Genomic DNA, 21,076 nt, shown 5'->3' with positions numbered 1-21,076 from the left:
CCCTAAACAGCTGGTTCTTAAGATTAGGAGGTCTCTTTTAAGATGTAATAGTTAGATGTTGGAACTCCGGTATGTCTGGGTAAGATTTACTCAGCACATGCCAATGCGCCTAAAAATACTATCCCTAGTGATGCGTGTAAATGGAGGATATGTGGTAATAAAAGGCACTCCTGGTTGAAGGAACTACCGGATTCACAGTAAAATCAGGGCGTGAAAACTGAGGGGGATAGCCTCTCTGTAAGAATTTAAGAGACATCTCATCATGTCTAATCTCTCTCATGGAAGTATTGGACACAATCCGTGCTATTCGGTGATGCTGCGACTTGGGAAGAGATTTCTTAACGTGTGACAGATGGCAACTCGAAAAATGTAAGAGGCTATTTTTATCTGTGGGCTTTGTATATAAGTCTATGTCACGACTCCCGTTGGCTCTATGGTGATAAATGTATGTAGAAAATTAATGCTAGTTATGCTCGAAGTCACAGTAAAAGTCAAATTGGGAACCGCAACTTTGATGTTCTGAATGAATAAATCAAGGAGATTTCTGTCACCCTTCCATATCATGAGCACATCATCAATATACCTTTTCCAAAACAAGGAATGTGTTTGAAAAAGTCTATTGTTGTAAACGTGAGTCTCCTCAAAAATAGCCATGAAAATATTGGCATACGGAGATGCCATATTAGAGCCCATGGCAGTGAGTGCAAGTTGGACCTTGACTTTGTACTACTTACTGGCAAGTATGCCAAGACACATGAAAGCTGTGATTAAAAATCATGGTTATTCCAGAAAATATTGATTTCTGAACTCTTTCTGAGTTAAAACATTAGTACTGTTGTTTCACAATGATTATGAACTTGTTCTCTTTGCATTACTTGAGGTCTGAAAGCACTGGGGTTTTTTTTTAATGTTGACCATTTCTCCTTTTCAGAAAAAAAACCCACAAAATTTATTGCTTGTAAATTCGGAGACATGTTGTCAGAAGTTTGTAGACTAAAAGAACAATTTACATTTCACTCAAAAATATACATATAAAGAGAAAATTTTTTGCCAGAGCTGTACATGCAGCTGAAGAGCAGTTTTTAGCTCTAGATCCTGGAATTTAGGTTGATTTTGGACTTTATAACGGGCATTCTAGGCTGGGATTTTCAGCCATACACATCATCTTAGCATAAAAAAGTGCATGGAAAACCAGACACATAAAATACTAGCTAGACAACATTTGATTTATTTTTGTAGCATGATGTACTTACTTTGTTGGGTGTAAGTATAATAAAACATGAATTATATAACCCAAAAGAACATCTTTTGGCATTAAAATTGCAACATCAAGAAGGACAAATCATCGGATTATGAAAATTACAGGATTCATAGGCATCTTAATTATTGGCAAATGATGAAAAAATGGAAACAACATTTTTAAAACATCTCAATTTATTCGGTATCTATCATGAGCGCCTTGCACAGAAATAGATGCACATACCCATCTTGGCATGCTATCAATTATGATTGCCTCAGGAATGTATTGAATGCACTGGTAACTCCAATCATCAAGATCTGTTGCTTGCAGAGACCATTCCAATTGTTGGCCAATTATATTCCAGATATTCTCAAGTGGAGACAAGTCCAGAGATGCTGGTCGCCATAGTAGCAAGATTAGACCATGTAGACTGCTCACACTGCCACAATCAACATGTGGCCTGGTATTTTCCAATTGAAAAATGACTCCAAGGAAACTTTAGAGAAATGGCTGTACCATTAGTTCCACAACTAAATCAATCAAACACAAGACTGTTAGTGTATCTGGAATGAAAGCTAAAGGGGTCAAGCCACCATGTACTTAGCCACAACATAATCTTGGTGTAAGGATACTAGTCACTAGATATCTAATTAATAGCTGAATGTAATGTAAATATCTTCTAATAATTTGTTAAGACACTATTTAATGCATTAGACTTGCTGTGTGATGTCTAATTTCACTTGCAGTACATAATGGATCTATTATGGAACCAGATGAAGCCATTTCTCCAAATAGTCACATGAGCCATTTTTCAACACGACAACACTAGCCTGCATGTTGTTCATGCTACTGTGAGCAGCCTGTGTGGTCTAAACGTGCTACCATAGTATGCAGTATCACTGAACTAGGCTCCCATCATGCATATCTGGGATATCATTGGTCAACAATTGCAAAAGGAGCTGCCAGCAGAGCATCTTGATTATTTGAATGCATACGTGCAATCAGCTTGACAGAACATTGCTCAGACAACCCTTATTAGCGTCATTGGTAGCATGTCAAGGTGTGCATGTACAGTATGTGCATTTGTGTGCAAGCCACTCATACTCAGTGCTGAATGAATTGAGATGTTTTGTAAATTTTGTTTCCTTTTTTTATCATTAACATTAGAGATGAGCCGATCAGACTAGATTTAAATTTGTCAAATTGCTCAGATTTTACTGGAAAATTCGATTTGCAATTCCATGAACTGAATGTCTATTACTATGCTACTATAATAAAGACATTTATATCTAGAGACCATTTATACTATCCTCTCAACTTTTGTGAAGGACTTACCTTTCGTAATGGTCCCTCTAGTAAGAACCTATGGGGCTGATGGGGTTTGCGTATTTCTATCAGTCTCTTTTATATTATGAGTTGTTGGTACCACTCTGTTTTAGCACGCATGCCTTATCTGTTTAATTACGGGTGAAATATGTGTGCTGCATGGGAAACATAGTTGTGCCTTCAAAACGATGTGTCTTTTTTGTAAGATGTCATCTAACAATGTTTTGATGTTTTGTCTGCTCTATATTTATTATAATACGCTCCCCCTCTCCTCCCCCCCCCCCTCTTTTTTGTAATATGCCATCTAGTGATATTCTGGATATATTCTGTTTATTTTGTATGTATTATAACATATTGCTTCCTGTTTGTAATATGCCATTCAAGACTTTTTTTGATATCTATCTATTATGTATATATGATATCAGACTGATGATTAGTGCAATGGTTTCTCATTATGAGTTACCCATGGGGTCAGTATCCCCATTATGTATTCTAAAACTTTGACCCTTCTGAGGCACTAATTCACATGGCCATTATGTCCCTGTATGCGTCCCTGTATGTGTGCGCGCCATACCCCGGGCGTGTATGGTGACCGCGGCATCTCTATGCACTGGGTGGACGCCGGTTAATTTCCGGTGCCTCCCATTGCATGACGCAGCGTGCACCTTGCGTCCCGGGTAGCTATGGTGACGCATGCGTTACTTCCGGTACGCATCAGTGGCCTTCCGGTCTGGTGCTATTTTAAGCTCCACACTTCCCTCACTATCACGCCCCCTGACAAAGGAGCCTCGCTCCGAAACACGCGCCGGGAAAAGCACCGCCATCTGCCAGATCGCATCAGTGTCCACCCAGGTAATTTTTGAGCATTGCTCTGTTCTTTTCTCCCCTCCCTCCTCCTCCTGGGGCTGTGCTGCGAGAGCTCATGGTACTCTCGTTAGTGGGAGAGTTTTGTTGGTCACTAGCAGCTATGTACTTATACTGGGCATGGCTTTGATTGTACCATGGTTAATGAACATTATACAGCAAGGTCTGTGAATGGTGATAATTTTGTCACCCTCTTATGTCTAAAGCCCTGTGCAGTTTAATTATATATCTGGGTGCCTTATTGTTCCTTTAGGTAACACCCATTCACAATCAGCACATGGATTGGGTGAACTCCTTGGTTTACATCTTATGTGACTTTATTCATTTCATTTGTAAGTATGTTTATTATGGTCTCCTTACATGTCCCTCCATGTGCATGTGGAGACTAATATGAGCTAGATTGAGGTGGCACTTGTTAATCTAACTTTACTATGGCTGTGATTCACAGTTATTTATTTAACTTGACATTGTGCGGGTCTTGGCAGGTTTAGGCGCATCTTTCAGCACTGTTGCACTTTATTGTCCCCTGCACTTCCTCCTCCATTTTTCCTGTTCTGTCCCTATTTTTCAATAAAGTGAATTTTGCTTATAAATTGGATCTGTATGTCGTGTTTTGTGTGGTTCTCCACACTTCCCCTTTCATACTATAATAAAAGTAAAAGTTAGAAAAAAAATAAAACAGAATACTCACCTCAACACTCACCTCTGCTTCTTGCTCTCCCATGTACAGTCTTCGGCGCATCTTTTTACTGATGCTGTATGCTGCATCTTCACAGTAGGCATGTGCCACATCTGCACTTGAGCATCTGCAGTATGTAACCTCATAACAGGCATTCTAGGCTGGCATTTTCAGCCATACTCATCATCATCTTAGCATAAAAAATGCAAGGAAAACCCGAGAAGTATATATACCCATAAAGCAGAATTTATTTATCAATTAAAAATTACAAAAAAAATCACATGAGAAAAAATAATAAATACAGAGGCTACTAAGCACCAATGTAGGGACTTATGCAACAAGTGGTAAAGTATACATGTTTAAGTAAATATACTGTATAGAAAGCTAAAGACCTAGTATAACAAAGTATTCATGGGTAAACTTTCCCCAGTATGTAGAAAAAGGGCACAGATTAAACAATACACTTACATGTATGAACTGATGTTTTCTGCAGTGTCCTTGCCACCTCAACGCACGTTTCATTAACTCTCCATAAGGAAGTGTGTTAGCAGCTTCTGTATTTATTATTTTTTTCTCATTTGTTTTTTTTTCCATTTTTCCATTTTTATTGTTTAAATAAATTCTGTTTTATGGGTATACATATTCCTCGGGTTTTTCTTTTCCTTCTTTTTTTATTTTGAGTTTTGCCCGGTTATATATTTTATATTGTGAATATTTTGCTCATCTTAGGCCTAATCAGGGATGTAAGTCCCAGATTAGCGTGCAGATGCAGACTGTAGAATCAGTAATAACATGCACTGAGGACAATAAGAATAGAGAAAACAGCAGAGGTGAGCGGTGAAGTATTAATTTCTTTTTTTTCAACGTTTAGCCAGCCCTTTTTGATTCAGCATAATAGTGGCCAGGTGAATTTGCAAAGAACAAATTCCAAAAATATTCGCATTCTGTAAAATGCAGATTTTTGTAAAATGTGGGTATATTTCAGTTCCTCTCAAACAAATTCCCCTGATATCCCTATCAATCCTGTGTTTTCCATAATTTCACAACCTCTTCTTTTTGGTGTTGAAACTTCAGTAATGGGATATGTATAAATAAATAGACAGATATATTTACCTATTTATTTGTTTATTTTTTCTAACTATGTGTATATACATATAGCTTTATGCACGGCGTACTCCTCCATGCTACATGTTAGGCACCACACATGTAGAACATATCTGAACTATTTTACTTCATCCAAAAACATGATGGTTAGTACCAAATATTTTTAAAAAATCATATATGTTCCTCCATAGTTTTGCTTTCTTCTTTCTGAATCTACTGTTAGCACATTCCAGTAGAGACAAGGAAAATCATTATATGAACAGATTTGTTCAGGTTGTGTATATGCGTCTACATGTGCATATGTGTCTGCATGTCTGTGTACTGTTTAAAGGTTAAAACCATTGTATTGGATACAAATTGATACATTAACCTTTATTTGTGTTTTAGTCATGTCTTGTATCTGGTTAGTAAAAGTCAGGATGCAGTTTGACTTTCAAATTACAGTCACACTTGGCAGAACATGACAGTTCTCAAAGGTGTTGGTGAAGATAACATGTTCCCTTCAAGGTTATTCTTTTAAGAATATTTTTATTTCTTTCCTGTGGAAAACATTTTATACAACAGCGTCAGCTTTCTAAAATATATGATTATTTTACTCACATCTACTGCATGCTTCACTAATGGCGTTAACATCACATACTGCTAATAAATAAAAAAAATTATTGTATGTATGAAAAAGGGAACAGGAGGGCAAATACTACATTTCGAAATAGCATTAAGCAGAGAAAATGATAAAAGATTTTAATATTTACAGTTTTAGCGTATTTTCCCATGTGGCATTTTCTATGTGTTGTCATAAGTTTTTGATACAGTTGAGCAAACTTAAAAAGGAAATAATTTTTTTATAAGAAAAAAAACAAGAAATGCTGTAGCAACACATCAAAATGCCACTATTGATGACCCAGCATGCTCGGGTGTTCTCCAAGGATTTTGGGCGTGCTCGGAAATTTAGTTTGTGGCGCCACAGCTGCATTATTTGCAGCTGCTAGACAGCCTGAATACATGTGGTGATTGCCTGTTTGTTAGGAAACCCCCACATGTATTCAGGCTGTCTAGCAGCCGCAAATCATGCAGCTACGGTGACATAAACTAAATCTCTGAGCACATCCAAATACTCGGAGATCACCCGGAAAACTCGAATAACAAGCATAGTCACTCATCACTAAATGCCATATGTGAACATACCTTACCTTATTTAATAAAATCATATGTTTTATACTTTTCTAATATGCATGTTTATGACTATTTTTCTGTAGTTTAAACATTGGAATCAGTTCTATCATTTAAATATTTCCGTGAATTTATATATTTGGAATGCCATAGGATACAAACATGTCACCATGGGTGATTAATGCACTATTTAACAAAATAAAAAAAAAATCATTTTGCACACTTCATAGGCACGTGTGGAACTAGTCGCATTGTCCCTGGGGTGATCATAATTATGTCTGAGTCCCTCACAGGCCGTAAGTATATACATTAAATTCTGAAACTGCTTTTTCTACCATGTTCACCTGTCTTAACACAGCTAAAATGAATAAAATAGGGTGCTCATGTTTATAATAAAAGCCTTTTAATATTTCTACAGACTGTTAGATAATTGGTAGTATTAGAAGGATACCAGTGACAAGATTACAGGCAGTTAATTAAATTGAGGATGTATGAACATGATGTTCGCATTTAAACAAAAGCCCTTAGTGGAATGAATGATTTTGTACTTTAGAATAGTTTAAAAATTAAAGATAATGTCAATTTGGTTTTTAAGTTTGTACTGTAAGTTCCATTTTTTTAAAGTGGTTCTAAAGAACAGTTATTCTTATATTTATGAAGAGCATAATCATAACGCTAATGTGCAACAAGGCTAATCTCCCCCACTTATAGTATTAAAACAGCCACTGTATGTAATTTACTGTAAGCTCCTGAGTATAAGCAACATATTATTTGGAAGTGCTTTTGTATTTATTGATAAGTATGATTTAGACATTTACAAACCTAACATTTTGTTCTCTTTTTTTTCAGAGTCTGATTCAGGAAGAGCAATCTCGGTGGATTCAATATTAAAAGGTAGCGATTTAGATCACAAGACATTTGCACTTGTTATCTCTTACTGAAAGGAGACCTGACAGCATTATGCTCTATATGAAAAGCAAAAAGGAAAGATTCTATAACAATACCAAAAAATTCTGCAGGTGCCTTACTCGTGTTGCATGAGACTTCATTATAGTCTTGTGCTCGGTGCTTAATCCGGACAGACACACTTGACTCATAATATAATTTTCTACCCATTGTGGTGCTCTATTTTAGAAAACTGATATAATGTATAATTGAATAATAAAAGTGTTAATAATTTATTTGAATTAATTAACAAAAATACAAACTGAATGAACAAAGGAAGAAACTAAATCAAATCAATATTTAATGTGACCACATCTTACCATCAATTCTTCAAAGCACACTTGTTCAAAGTCATTGGTATTGAAGGAGTATTGTCAAGTGTAAACATAACCAATTATACCAAACAGGAGATAATGATAATCAATTTCATATGTAGGTTCAAACACAGTCATTAGTTAAAGTAGACTCAGCTGTAAGGGAAGCATAAAACTGAATGAGGAACAAACTGTGCTAAACAGCTGAGATTGTGGAAGATTTGAAACCAGACTAGAGTTACAAGCTGCTACATTAAGGAAACATCAACAATTGGGTAACATTGAGGGCTGGAGACACAGTGATTGGCCAAGGAAACTTAGTGAAGAAGATAAAAAACACACCATGCCTACTTCCCTTCCAAATTGAAGATTTCCAGCAGTGCTGTCAACTCATAAAGGGTACCAACTGGTGGAACCCAGTTACACCCATCTACTGTTCAGAGAAGTATGGCCAGAAGGAGTCTTCATGAAAGAATTGCTGAAAAAAATTATACTGTTGACATGAAAGCAAGGCCAAGCAACTCAACTATGTATGTAAACATTTGAACCTGGTGTGCATAAAAATGGCAGCAGATGCTCTGGACCGATGAAAAATATAGAAATATTTGACTGTAACGGAAGGTAGTTAACCAAATGGCTTGAGAGCAGTACAATGATACATGTGTGCAGGCAACAATGAAGTACGGTGGAGGTTTCTTTGAAGGTTGAGGCTACATTTCAGTAGATGGTTTCAGCGCAAAGAGTAGCACTGCAAGTGATTAGAAGTTGACAAATTTATTCAAATGGAATTGAATTCTGCTCAGTATTCATAATCTCAAGAATACAGATATTTTTGTAATTTGCAACTCATAATTCAGCAAAATGGCAACCAACCATGGCTGCAGCTTTGCAATACCATAAAATGCAAGCAATAGCAATAGGTTAAGAAAAATCTAGTACTTCCCTCATTGCTGATATCGGTCAGCATTTCCGCTGCCTCCATTTCCCATCTACTAGTCCTCACATCTCTTCTTTCAGCCTCTTTGCTCTGACCAGAATCTCGGAAGTTACCTTGGACCTTAACCCTAGAATGCAGATCGGTGACCTTTTAGGCCCTGGCGCTTACGTTTTTGCTATTATTTGCAAAATTACTTAGTCAGGATTTTGAAACTCTAGGTATTCCTCAAGTATGTCATTGTTGATAATATCCAGTTGTTCACATTAAATTTTTGATAGGCATTTTGGTATAACAATGCTTTTTTGTGGAAAACCACATCTGTCCTTTTAGGCCCCTGCTATTTTTATCATGTGCTCAGCAGTGTTTAGCAAGTTACTTTATTTGTAGTCAGGGTTGCTGGTGAAGGGGGCCAGGGGGTGGATAATGCCATGTGAGGATGTCACATGATTTTTGGGAGGGAGTGATAAGGCCATGACATCATCTCAGGTTCTTCTGAACAGAGTAATAAGCTGTGTAGAGAGGAATGAGGACAGTATACACTGTGAGCTAAATGCTGGAGGACCTGTGATTACATGATGTTGGGAGGAAGTCTAACTCATTTTCAGTCTCTTTGTTTCTATAAGGCCTCTTTCATACTTCCGTTTTTTACAATCAGTCAAAATCCGCCAGGTTTTGAAAAAAACGGATCCGCAATTTTTTTTTGCGGATCCGTTTTTTTCCCCATTGACTTCCATTATTGGCGGATTTTGACGGATTGCCGTCCGTTGCATCTGTTTTTTTGAGGATCCGCCATAATGTTTCTATCCGTTAACATCCTCAAAGATTTCCAAGCGGAGCTTGCAATGTTTTTTTGGCCGGCGGATCCTCCAGACAGTGATTTAACCCGAAATTCTGTCTGGGTGCCGGACAAAAAAAAAAAAAAAATCCTCTCTCTCTCTCCTTCCCAGCCAGCGCTTACTTTAAATTTCCTCATTTTGCGGATCCGTCAAAAAACGGATCCTGTGGCATCCGTTCACATCAGTTAAGAACGGATCCGCTTCTCCGCCTTTTTGGCGAATTGTAACTGACACAAAAAACTGAAGTGTGAAAGAGGCCTAAGAAGCTTGCAAAGGGTAGAGCTGGTGAGCCACAAAAATTCAGAGAATTGCACACCACCGAAAAGAAAGTAGAAAAGATAAGAGCTGCTACAGAGCCAGGAGAAAGAAAACAAAAGTGTTGTTTCATTTGCCCAAGAAATTCTTCAGAAAAGATAGCATGTGAAAATTGTTTAGAAGACCAATAAAATTGAAAAGAAAAAGTTAGAAAAGAAATGTAGCTGCAGCTAGTTTACTCTAGATTTATACACCTTTGTGTGTTTTTGATATCTTTGTTTGAAATTTGGAAAAAAAAATGTTTTTTGGTGTTTTCTGCAAACAAAATATAACTAAAATGTTGTGCATTATTCATATTTTATATTTCAATTTTGAAATAAACTTGTGAAAGTTATGTGAGTTTCTCCATATGATTTGAAAGGCCCCTGTTACATAAAAGTGTAGATTTGTAACGTCACGCATTCTAGGGTTAAGGTCATGACGTACGCTTTGACATAACGACCTGCGTTCTGGATTGAAGATGTTGGAGACATGAAGTGCAATGGCAGAAAGAAGAGGAGCAGCACACTGGACAGATGACAGCCGGGGTGACTAAACTGTTGAGTAGTGACGTGAATATTAGTTTTAATTTGTTTTTCACATGTTCCAATTACTATACTTTGGAATTCCCCAGAGGATAAAAAAACATTAATTGTGCTAAGAATAACATCACACTAAATTGAATTTCCCAGGAAAATTTGCACAATTTGGAATATCTGAATTTTGTCAGATTTGTTTACTTCTAAAAGTTGTTATATGGCTTCCTCAGAGACCTGATCACAGCACCATTGAGTCTATCTGGGATTATAATGTTCTGCATATTTTGAAAAGGTGTCAGGTTCAGTTACGAATTGAGCCATCTATATATATATAAAATTGAATGTGTGTGTGTCACCAACCAATCACGAAGCATCTTTCATTTCACCAAAGTTGTTTAAAATAAGCTGAGCTGTGATTGGTTGCTATGAGCAACAGATTTCCTTGCAACCAATCACTAAGCACCTTTCATTACACCAGAGCTGTTTAAAAGATGAGCTGTGATTGTTTGCTATGAGCAACAGTTTTTCCACTCGACAACACCTCTGCAGATGGGATGGGAGAAATCTAGCATACTCGGAAACATAAGCTCCCAGTCATTGTCTGCCCCCCAGAAAGGAGCAGCGAGCACATGACAGAAATGAATCACCCCCTCCCATGCCCATATACACATCACACATCCTCCATCCCATAGGCATATCTTGTTAGGAATGACGGAACGCACTAAATAAATAAATAATAAAGTGCGTTCGCCGCTCGGGGGCCACCGTGCAGAAGGTGTTAACACTGCTGCTAAATAATGGCGAACACTAAATATGGCAGTATTATTGCACGCGGGTTGGATGTCACCCGGTGTGCGCTGAGCGTACTCTCTTAGCTTCACAGAGACGCCTAAGGTATTAACATAAATTCTGAGCCTGTTGGACTCACAGGTCTCAGAGAAGTGCACGCATGGTATACAGTCACAGGAGCTGAACCCTAGGCAGAGGGGCAGAGTCCGTCTAGACCTACCGTGCATGCGGCGTCGCAACTGCGGATGCCAAGAGGAGCTGCACACTGCAGTGCGGTGACAGACACTGCCGCTAATCAACAATGCCCGATAGCAGGCGCACTGTCGGACGCTAGCACTGTGGAGGATGCTGTTGTGGCTTGAAGCTTGCCACTGGCTGGCGCAGACTCTAAACCTAAGACCCTATATACACTCATAATATCAGAGGAAGGGGATCTTAATGAGTCATTCGCAGGTTCATGCATCCATCATCATTCACACAGTAGCAACTAGAGACTATACTAGCGCATGGCCGAGCTGCCTTTTATAGCCGTGCGCTTCCGGGACCTTCCAGATCTCTGAGATGGACCAATAAGATCAGGAGAAGGACCTGAGCATGTGACTCCCAATCTCCAATGGGAGATCGTCTCGTGAGCATGCCCAGTAGCGCGATGAGAGGACAGCCTCTGGAGCATTTTGCTGCAAAGCAGCCTGCATTGCTATTGCTGACACAAAGGTAGCAGCAACAGCCAGACCCACAGAGCAGGTCTGGGGAGAGAGTCTGGGACGCTGAGACTGTTGAGCAATCTCCTCTGCGGTTGATAGACAATGAGAGACGGCAGAATGTGAGGCTCTGGATTCCTGCTGAGCCGCTGCAGGAACCCGACGCCTAACACATCTTCCATCTTAAAGGGATCATTGGTATGGAAGTCAGGGCAAATCCATCCAGCACTCTGGTTCTTACCCCAGGGCCCTCTTATAGGGATCCCTGGTATGGAAGTGAGGGCAAATCCCTCAGCGCTCTGATTCTGACCCCGGCATCTATTAAAGGGATCATTAGTATGGAAGTCAGGGCAAATCTATCCAGCGCTTTGGTTCTAACCCCAGGCCTCTCTTAAAGGGTGACCAGGTATGGAAGTTAGGGCAATTCCACTCAGCATTCTGGTTCTGACCCCAGGCTCTCTTAAAGGGATCCCCAGTATGGAAGTCAGAGCAATTGCCTTCAAACCCTCTGGTACTGACCCCAGGCTCTCTTAAAGGGATCTCCTGTATGGAAGTTAGGGAAAATCCCTCAGTGATCTGATTCTGACCCCAGGATTCTATTAAAAGGATCATTGGTATGCAAGTCAAGGCACATCCACTCAGCGCTCTGGTTTTGATCCCAGGCTCTCTTAAAGGGATCCACGGTATGGAAGTTAGGGCAATTCCAATCAGTGCTCTGGTTCTGACCCCAGGCCCCGCTTAAAGGGATCCCCAGTATGGAAGTGAGGGCAAATCCACTCTGCGCTTTGGTACTGACACCAGGCCTCTCTTAAAGGGATCTCTGGTATGGAAGTTAGGGTAAATTCCTCAGCACTCGGTTTCTCACCCCAGGCTTCTATTAAAGGGATCATTGGTATGGAAATCAGGGCAAATCCACTCAGCGCTCTGGTTCTGATGCCAGGCCTCTCTTAAAGGGATCTCCAGTATGGAAGTTAGGGCCATTCCACTCAGCGCTCTGGTTCTGACCCCAGGCTGACGGGATGATGTGAGATATTAGGGGTAGTAGTCCGGTGGCTCTTGCTGATGGGATGATGTGGGATATTAGGGGTAATAGTCCGGTGGCTCTGGCTGACAGGATGATGTGGGATATTAGTGGTAGTTGTCCGGTGGCTATGGTTGACAGGATGATGTGGGATATTAGGGGTAGTGGTCCGGTAGCTTTGACGGGATGATGTGGGATATTATAGTGAATGTGGCTATGCGGAGTGGATGGGGCTATACACTCATCTTTATATACATAGATATAATCATTATAATTTGTTATGACTAACCGTTGTTAGTCACTATGCCCGGGCAGCGACGGGCTCTTCAGCTAGTTTCTTAATCATTTTGACCTCCTGAATTAAAATCTGACAATTAAAATTTTTAGAGGCTCTTGTTTCTAAGACATCAAAGAGTTTTCCTTTTACTGCAACATATAATTAATTCATAAAACCTTCAGTACTTTGAAACATTATTATTTTTTCAAATATACAGATGCAGAATATTTTGTTATGCCAATTTTTTTATATTTACTTACAGGAAATTTAGCAACAATTCAAATAACTAAAACATGCACAAACATTATTGTAAATTAAAAACAGTTAATGAAATTGCACTGCAAAATTTGGTCCTCAATCAGTGATAACTCTTGAATTGGTGCATTCCATGTTACTTGATATGTTTTGTGCATAGCCGCAATATCTTGATGAAAACTCGGTAAAATCTCTCACTGTGCTCATCACTCATTGTTTCGCTGTTTTGTTGAAAAAAGTCTGGATGAGATGTAAGAAATTAATCTTTAAGGAGATGTTACAGCCTTATATGTTTCAGAAAGATTTTCTACCAACTGTTCATAGTTATCTGATTTTTAGTTTCCCCAAAAATAGCACTAATGTGGATGCTACCATTGCAGCCTTTTCTTTGCCCTGTGTCAAACGGAGAAACTCCTCATCCTGAAGAAGCTTACGAATTTGAGTTGCAGTAAAGACTCCTTCCTTAATTTCTGCTTTACTCAACCTTGGAAATGTATCAATGATATACTTGAATGATTTTGATTTTTTATCCATTGCCTTTTCAAAGTTCTTCATTAGGCCCCACTTGATATGCAGTGGTGGTAATAGAATCTTATGTGGATCAGCAAGTTCTGGATGCAGAACATTTTTACTGACTGGCTGAAGTGAAAGTCGTAGAGACCAATCTCTCTTATTGTAGTGATAGTCTCTTGCACAACTATCCCACTCACACATAGAAGAGCAGCACTTTGTGTATCCACCCTGGAGACCAAGTTAGACAACATCCACCTTCAAGTTACCACAGAGGGACCACAAATGTTGGTCATAGTTCAGGCACCAACTGGTTAGTGATGTTCTCTTGTATGACTATACCACATCCATGTAAAGCAGCAGTACTTTGTGTAACCACCCTGGAGATCAAGAAGGAGGGCATCCACCTTCAAGTCACCACAGAGGGATCACAAATGTTAGTCATAGTTCAAACACCTCACCTCAACAGCTGTTACATGTTGTCCTATGTTTATTTTATGCAGACTGCATAACCAACTGGAATTGAAGGACACACATTGCCATTATGCAGCAAAACAGCTTGTTTTAGACAAAACAATGAAGAGCCTCAATTCCTCTGGATTATGACATATTCTGAGCTTCTATTAAACTGTTGAAATTGATACATGCCACAGTTTCACCCTCCATGAAGAAATATTGGATGAGATCTTTATCACGGTTGTAGAACGAAGAAATCCTAGGAGATTCACTGCTTTTGCTTGAAACCTTAGAGCTCAGCCTTATTCTTGGGAAGACCCAAATCTCAAATTACATCACTCAGTTCACTTTGTGTTATAAGATGTGATTCAGTTGAGGTTGCTGATATAAAGTCTGGGTCATGAGATGTAAATGCTTCATGACACCAAGCACCATCTTCTTCTTCACTTGACTCGACTGAAACTGTTTCTGGAGAGTTTGGAACTGGAAGCTCTACTAGCAGATGAAATGTTTGGATAGTGTAAAGTCATCTTCTTCTTTGAGACTCCTTTCCTAATGGGGAGCATTACCCAGAAATAGCAATTGGTAGTGTGATCGGTTAGCTCTTTCCAAATCATTGGGAGTGTAAAGGGCATAGATTGTTTCTTCTCATGCAACCACTGGGTAAGATGTGAAGCATATATATTGCAGCATATGTGTGGAGCCCAGCGCTTGTCCTGATCTTCTATTCTGAAGTCAAAATGCAGGTTGTAGGCTTTCCTTATCATGGTAGTCAAGATTTTCTTTTGTGATGCAAAAACAACTTTTCCACATATGTAGCAAAAACTTTGCACTTTATTATTGCAAAGAGTAGATGTAATTAGGTTTACGTCATTGGAGCTGAGGTGATATTTTTTGATTGGTCACCTTAAGATGATAGAATAAAGAAGGCTCAATAACTAAATAGACTAGCTACTAGCTATGCAATAATGATGCATGGAATAATAAAATTCAATTTTTCAATAAACCTGCATGTAACGCGTCATAAGTAAATACAACCTCATTTCAATAAAGAAAATTAGAGCCAGTTAGAAAATTTATGTGTCATGAGTTTTAAACACCACAAAATTAGTTGCTGTAAGTTCAACTGTTTTTCTATACCCATTTGGCTGTAGAACACTGAAAAACCAAGAAACAAAAGAATTTTGTATGTAACCTCTTCTCATGTACAGCACCATGGAACCAATGGTGCTTTATAAATAATAATAATAATAATAATAATAATTTTAACAAGTCTTTATCAGCAGAAAATCTGTTCATTTTTCACGATGTTTGTAACAACCTCCCTGCCAAGTTTTTTTTCAAAAAGTGCATGCACGCATACCTAGGAGTAGAGTTGAGCGACTTTGGTCAGATCGGGTTTCATGAAACAAAATTTGTTTCAGATGAAAGTGGTCCGACTAGGGCAAAAAAAGTCGGAGTTTCGTCCGAAACCCGACCCCAATGCAAGTCAATGGGAAATAAAAGTCGGCATTGAGCGGATGACATTCATCCACTCAGTGCCGACTTTTATTCCCCATTGACTTGCATTGGAGTCGGGTTTCGGACAAAACCCTGACTTTTTTTGCCCTAGTCGGACCAGTTTCACCTGAAACAAATTTTGTTTCATGAAACCCGATCCGACCAAAGTCGCTCAACTCTACCTAGGAGTATTCATGTGGTGATGCTGTTTTGATTGCATAGGATGGTTACACCAAAATTCTGTTTGATCAATATTTCTTCTTTGTTCATTCACTTTTGTAAAATGATAAACATAAAAACATAAAGAATTTTTTTATATATATACCGCATTTTTCGGATTATAAGAAGCACTTTTGTTCCCCCAAATTTTGGGGGAAAGTGGGGGGTGCGTCTTATAATGCGAATCTGTTTTCTGCTGTGCTATAGAGTGGGGGTGCGGCTCTGGAGTGGTGTCAGGGGGCTGGGGTGGGCTGGCTGCAGGCTGCAGAGACAGTGGGATGTCCTGTGCTCCCCGCTCACTAGGCTCATGTAATATTCACTGCACCCGCTGTCCATCACCTTGGTGCTGAAGCAGCACCGATTTGGTAGACAGGGAATCGGTGCATATTACATGTGCACTCTCCCCCCCGCCCTATCACTATAGTCACCTACCGATGATCGCTCCTGCTCCCAGTTCCCCCCGTTGCTTTCCTGTGTCTGCTGAGATAGATGGATAAATCTATTTAGACATTCCTTATAAAAATATGCTGCTATCTGCCTGAATGGTGGAGATGAAATAAGGATGGGCTTTTTAGCAAGAGAATTATCCCAAGCACACAGCCAAGGAAAATCTTAATTGGTTTCAGAGAAAGAAAATTAAGTTGCTAGAATGGCCCAGCCAATCACCAGATGTGAATTGAATAGAAAACTTACGTAAGGAACTAAAGCTTAGAGTTCACAGAAGGAGCCCATAGAACCATCAGGAGTTGAAGAGTGTTTATGTGGAAGAATGGGCCAAAATGTAGTCCTGCTAGTGTGCAGCTGCTGGGATTTTTTTGAATAAATTTTCTTAGCCTTTTTAAAATCCTATCCTGTTTTGTCTTCAACAATAGAAGTCAAATCTCAAGTCTCTTGTTAGTTTCTTTCTTTACAGTCTTATGTTTCTATAAATGAGTCTGTGGGTACATAGGCCTCCACTATCACAACTCTTTGTTTGAACTGAATATGGTTTTGGACACATTCATGAATAGCAATACTGCCCTAGTCATAGAGTACCATTACATTGCCAGGAAAGGATATCATGGGACACATACTATTTTACTTTTTTTAAACTGCTCTGATGATATTGGGATTGAATTCTGATTGATTGCTATGGCCAGCAAAAGCAGTTTTAACTGTAAGACAGATTTGATTATTTTCTGATGAGCATTATTCTGTTAAAAGCATACAAATAAAATTGGGGATATTTACTTAAACTATGCTTAAAGAGCATATTGTGTTTTCTCTATCTACAACCACTATATAGTCATTGAATAAAAACAAGTAATATATTGCAAAGGCTCCGTTACACATAACAATGTCCCAGTAATCCCACCAATGATCCGACATGATGAGATCGCTGGGACATCGTTAGACTGATCGCTGGTGAGCTGTCACAAGACAGCCCCTCCAGCGATCAGGACCAGCGACGCTGGACGATGGTTTCCAAGGTAAACATCGGGTATCTAAGAGCCGCGTGACTCCTGGATACCCGCTGTTTACCTTGGAAACCAGCGTGTACACCAGTTTCCAAGGTAAACAGCGGGTATCCAGGAGCCGCGGCTCCTGGATACCCGATGTTTACATTAGAAACCAGCGCCCAGAGTCGCTGATCGCTGGTCTCTCGCTGCCACACGTAGTGATGCGTGCTGGCCAGCGGGAGACCAGTGATGGAAAAATGGCCCAGGCCGATCGAGCACGATCAGTGATAACCAGCAGGGGGGCCAGTCGCTGATACCCGTCACACACTGCGATCTCGCTGGCGAGATCGCTGTGGCATCACAAAATCAGCAATCTCACTAGCGAGATCGCTGTCTGTGACGGGGCCTTTAGTGAAACTTACAATAAATAATTACTCGCATTTATTTTCAGTGTTCATGTGCATTGTGAGAGATAGTTAACTGCTAATGAGATTAAAGCATTATTGTCTATTTTGGAAAACCTTGCGTTACAATGTTGCATGATTTACACGCAGAGAAAAAGTGATTAAGTCTTAACTATAATTTGCAGACGGACTGACGAAAGAACAAGAGGAAGAAGTGCTTAAGGCAGCAAGGCAAGGTACAGTGAGAATTTTGGCTTTTTCTTTTTAATAAAAAATAATTCAAATAATTTATTCCCATTCAGCAAGACAGCAAAAAGCCTGTCCTCTAATTCTTCATATTGATCTCATGCATTGCCAGTGCTTTATATCCTGTTTTCTGCTGAACAATTAACACATCCAAGATCTGCTTAATCCCTATCATATTCTATCAAGAGTTTGTTAAATACGATGTATTGATTTTCTACACATATTTTATTAAACTGGAGATGACCAAATGTTTTGAAATTTAAATTCACCAGCTCAGGTGAATTTTTCCAGAAAGTTTGAATCTTGTGAATCATTTAGCATCAAACCAAAAGCACTCTAAAGCCTTTCATTGCTCTGAAGATACATGTATGGTTCTTACATCTACTAAACCAGTATTCCTCAAATCTAGTCCTGAAGGCCTACTAACAGATCATGTTTTCAGGATTTCCTTAGTATTGCACAGGTGATTGAATTATCACCCATACAATACTAAGGAAACCCTAAAAACATAATCTATCGGTAGACCTTGAGGACTAGAGTTGAGAAACTCTCCACTAGATAGTATCTATGCATAAATGCAGAGGGATATGCGGCTCACCTGTCCAAGTGTCACAGATCAGGAACTCTTATAAATTCAATAAAAAAAGAATAATTCAATCCAACACAATGTCCTTAGAATCTAAAAATTATTTTTATTTGAAAAAACCTTAAATGATCATTAAAGCACCACTCAAGTATTTTTTATTGTAGTGCTGGAATAGTGCTTCTAATCTAAGGTCCCTGCACCTACTCTTAATTCTACCCATAGCCATAGTTACCTTCTATCGCCACCACTCCCATCGGTCTACAGTAGCTTGTGACCTAACAGCTTCAGTGTTTGCTGGAGGTCACTTTTTAATGTAAGTCTAAGTGATCCTTGTTCTGGCTCATATAGAATTGCATCGAGAGCAGTGACTATTACTTCTGACTTATGGCCAGTTCAAAGTTGCAGTGTCAAGTTGGTGCCACAGGACCGGACTGGTGTCAATAGAAGGTTAAGACAGTGGCGGGTAAGTATAAGACTACAGTCAGGGACTTTATCTTAGAAGCACCACTCAAGCTCTGAAAAAAAAATTCTTGCGTGGCGCTTTCATTATGACCTAGAGCAGTGGTCTTCAACCTTTCTGATCTTGAGAGCCACATTCAGTTCAGTGAGAAGGCCACGAGCCACATACAGCTCCGAGAGTGGGTTGTGAACTACATCCAGCTCCTGCCCTAATCACAGTAATGCAACCAAAGCCCTCATGGGAATAATGAAAATAACCACAGCTTTTCTACAGAAATCACCCTGAAGCAGTATACCAAGATTGAGGGGTTCCCACAATTCCCCTATTCAGCACCCTCCCATCAAGTACTCCCAGCACAATGTCACATCCAGCTTCAAGCACCTCCTCTGACCAGTAATATCATCCTGTCTCCAACGTACCATACCTAAATTTTATCTAAACCCCCGAGACCAGTATATGCGCATCCAGGTCTGCTCTTCTGTGCAGGACTACTCAGAAAATTCACCATTTTTAGATGTGCTCTTCATATCTGTTTGCTAGACCTGGAGCTAATGCACCAAGCTAGCAGACAGCCGCGAGCCACAATTGATGGGATCGCGAGCCACATATGGCTCCCGAGCTACAGGTTGGGAGACCCCTGACATAGAGTATAATGGAATAAGGGGGAAATAAAAACCACACAGACAAAAAGTCATCTCCCCTACACCAGAAAGGTAATTAGACATAATATTTTACTGAAAACAATTAATAAAATATTAATATGTACAAAAAATCAAAAGAAAAATTATTAATAGCAAAGAGAATACCCAACACTGACAAATTGCACAATAGTGAAGGCTAAAATCTGTTCTAGACCTGTTGGGAAAGCGGAATTAAGCATAATTATAAAGTAAGCTTCATAAAGAAAGCAGCATTATCCCTATTCAGATTGGGTGATAAAAAGCTGGTTAGTAGAGTGCTGTTGTGACTAAAATTTACCACTTTTTCAGAACATCATCTTGATACAGCTTGGATAAACATTTGATTATCACATGACTGATAGTAGGAATTTTAACATCATATACTGTATTATTTTAAATAGAAAAAAAGGTCAGCCTTTTGTGCTCAGTTATGCGCATTTTTGTGCTCAGTTATGCGCATGGGGCTCTATCCCTCGCAGGGGACTATCATGGAAATTCACATCACTGAATTTTCATTTCACTTTCACCAAAATTATAAGGATAGTGAAACAAATAGTAGTTATGAAGCAAACAAAAAGATTTGCATTTGGTGTCCAGTACTATGCACACATCCACAGGGGAAATGTATCCTAGTGAATGCTCATGAAAATATTCTTTTTCATTTCTGTCACAATCGCTCCGGGTACCACCAATATGTCACAGACCAGGGGATGTGACCTTTGGTCGCACACGGCTATCACAGGCACCGGGGGGGCTTATCTTAGTTATCCCACCACTGGCACCATGTGATAAAAAACAGCAAGCTAGTCTTGTCCTAACAATTTACCTCAGGAGGCTTATTTTAGTTATCCCACCACTGCCACAATATGTTACAAGCTGTCGGGATTTATGTATATCCCACTTTCCAGTTCCCCTTTGGAACTTGCAACTCTCCGGCGTCCCCCCCTTACCCTCTGGTCAGTCAGGGTAGTACACCTGGGATAATTGGTCGCCGGAAGGGACGCTCACTGTGGACTGGCTGTAGGGCACACTGCAGCAAGGGAATTATAAATGCTCTGGCCGCAGCCACACAAAAGCTTATAAAACCCCTTTCCATCGCTGCCAGCTAGCCCACCCAGCCAAAACACACTTCACTGCCACCAGCTTCAGATTTCTCTGATTAATATTTAAAATTAATAGAGGGGTTCAAAGCAAACCCAAATCAGCAGCGTAATTAGCTTATAGGTGCATGAATTCATCACAGAGCAGAGACTGAACTAATAAATTTTATAGTTTATTCCCAGAA

The 21,076-nt window shown here is 39.5% G+C and overlaps 1 protein-coding gene across 1 annotated transcript in view; it reads left to right on the top strand.

Moving 5' to 3' along the window:
* The window catches only part of LOC141089606 (uncharacterized), a 154,825-nt gene that overhangs the window by 13,046 nt on the left and 120,703 nt on the right, over positions 1 to 21,076 (top strand). The window contains exons 4-6 of the mRNA XM_073576114.1: positions 6,614 to 6,679; positions 7,233 to 7,277; positions 18,005 to 18,055. Of these exons, the coding sequence (XP_073432215.1) occupies positions 6,658 to 6,679; positions 7,233 to 7,277; positions 18,005 to 18,055 (118 nt within the window). The 5' untranslated portion in view covers positions 6,614 to 6,657. The remainder of the gene's footprint in view (positions 1 to 6,613; positions 6,680 to 7,232; positions 7,278 to 18,004; positions 18,056 to 21,076) is intronic.

This window comes from Dendrobates tinctorius, unplaced genomic scaffold, assembly GCF_039654945.1.
Source record: "Dendrobates tinctorius isolate UK_male_01 unplaced genomic scaffold, ASM3965494v1 ptg000046l, whole genome shotgun sequence".
Taxonomy (NCBI): domain Eukaryota; kingdom Metazoa; phylum Chordata; class Amphibia; order Anura; family Dendrobatidae; genus Dendrobates; species Dendrobates tinctorius.
Note: the sequence above shows the minus strand (reverse complement) of the source record. Positions and strands in the feature narration are given on the sequence as shown.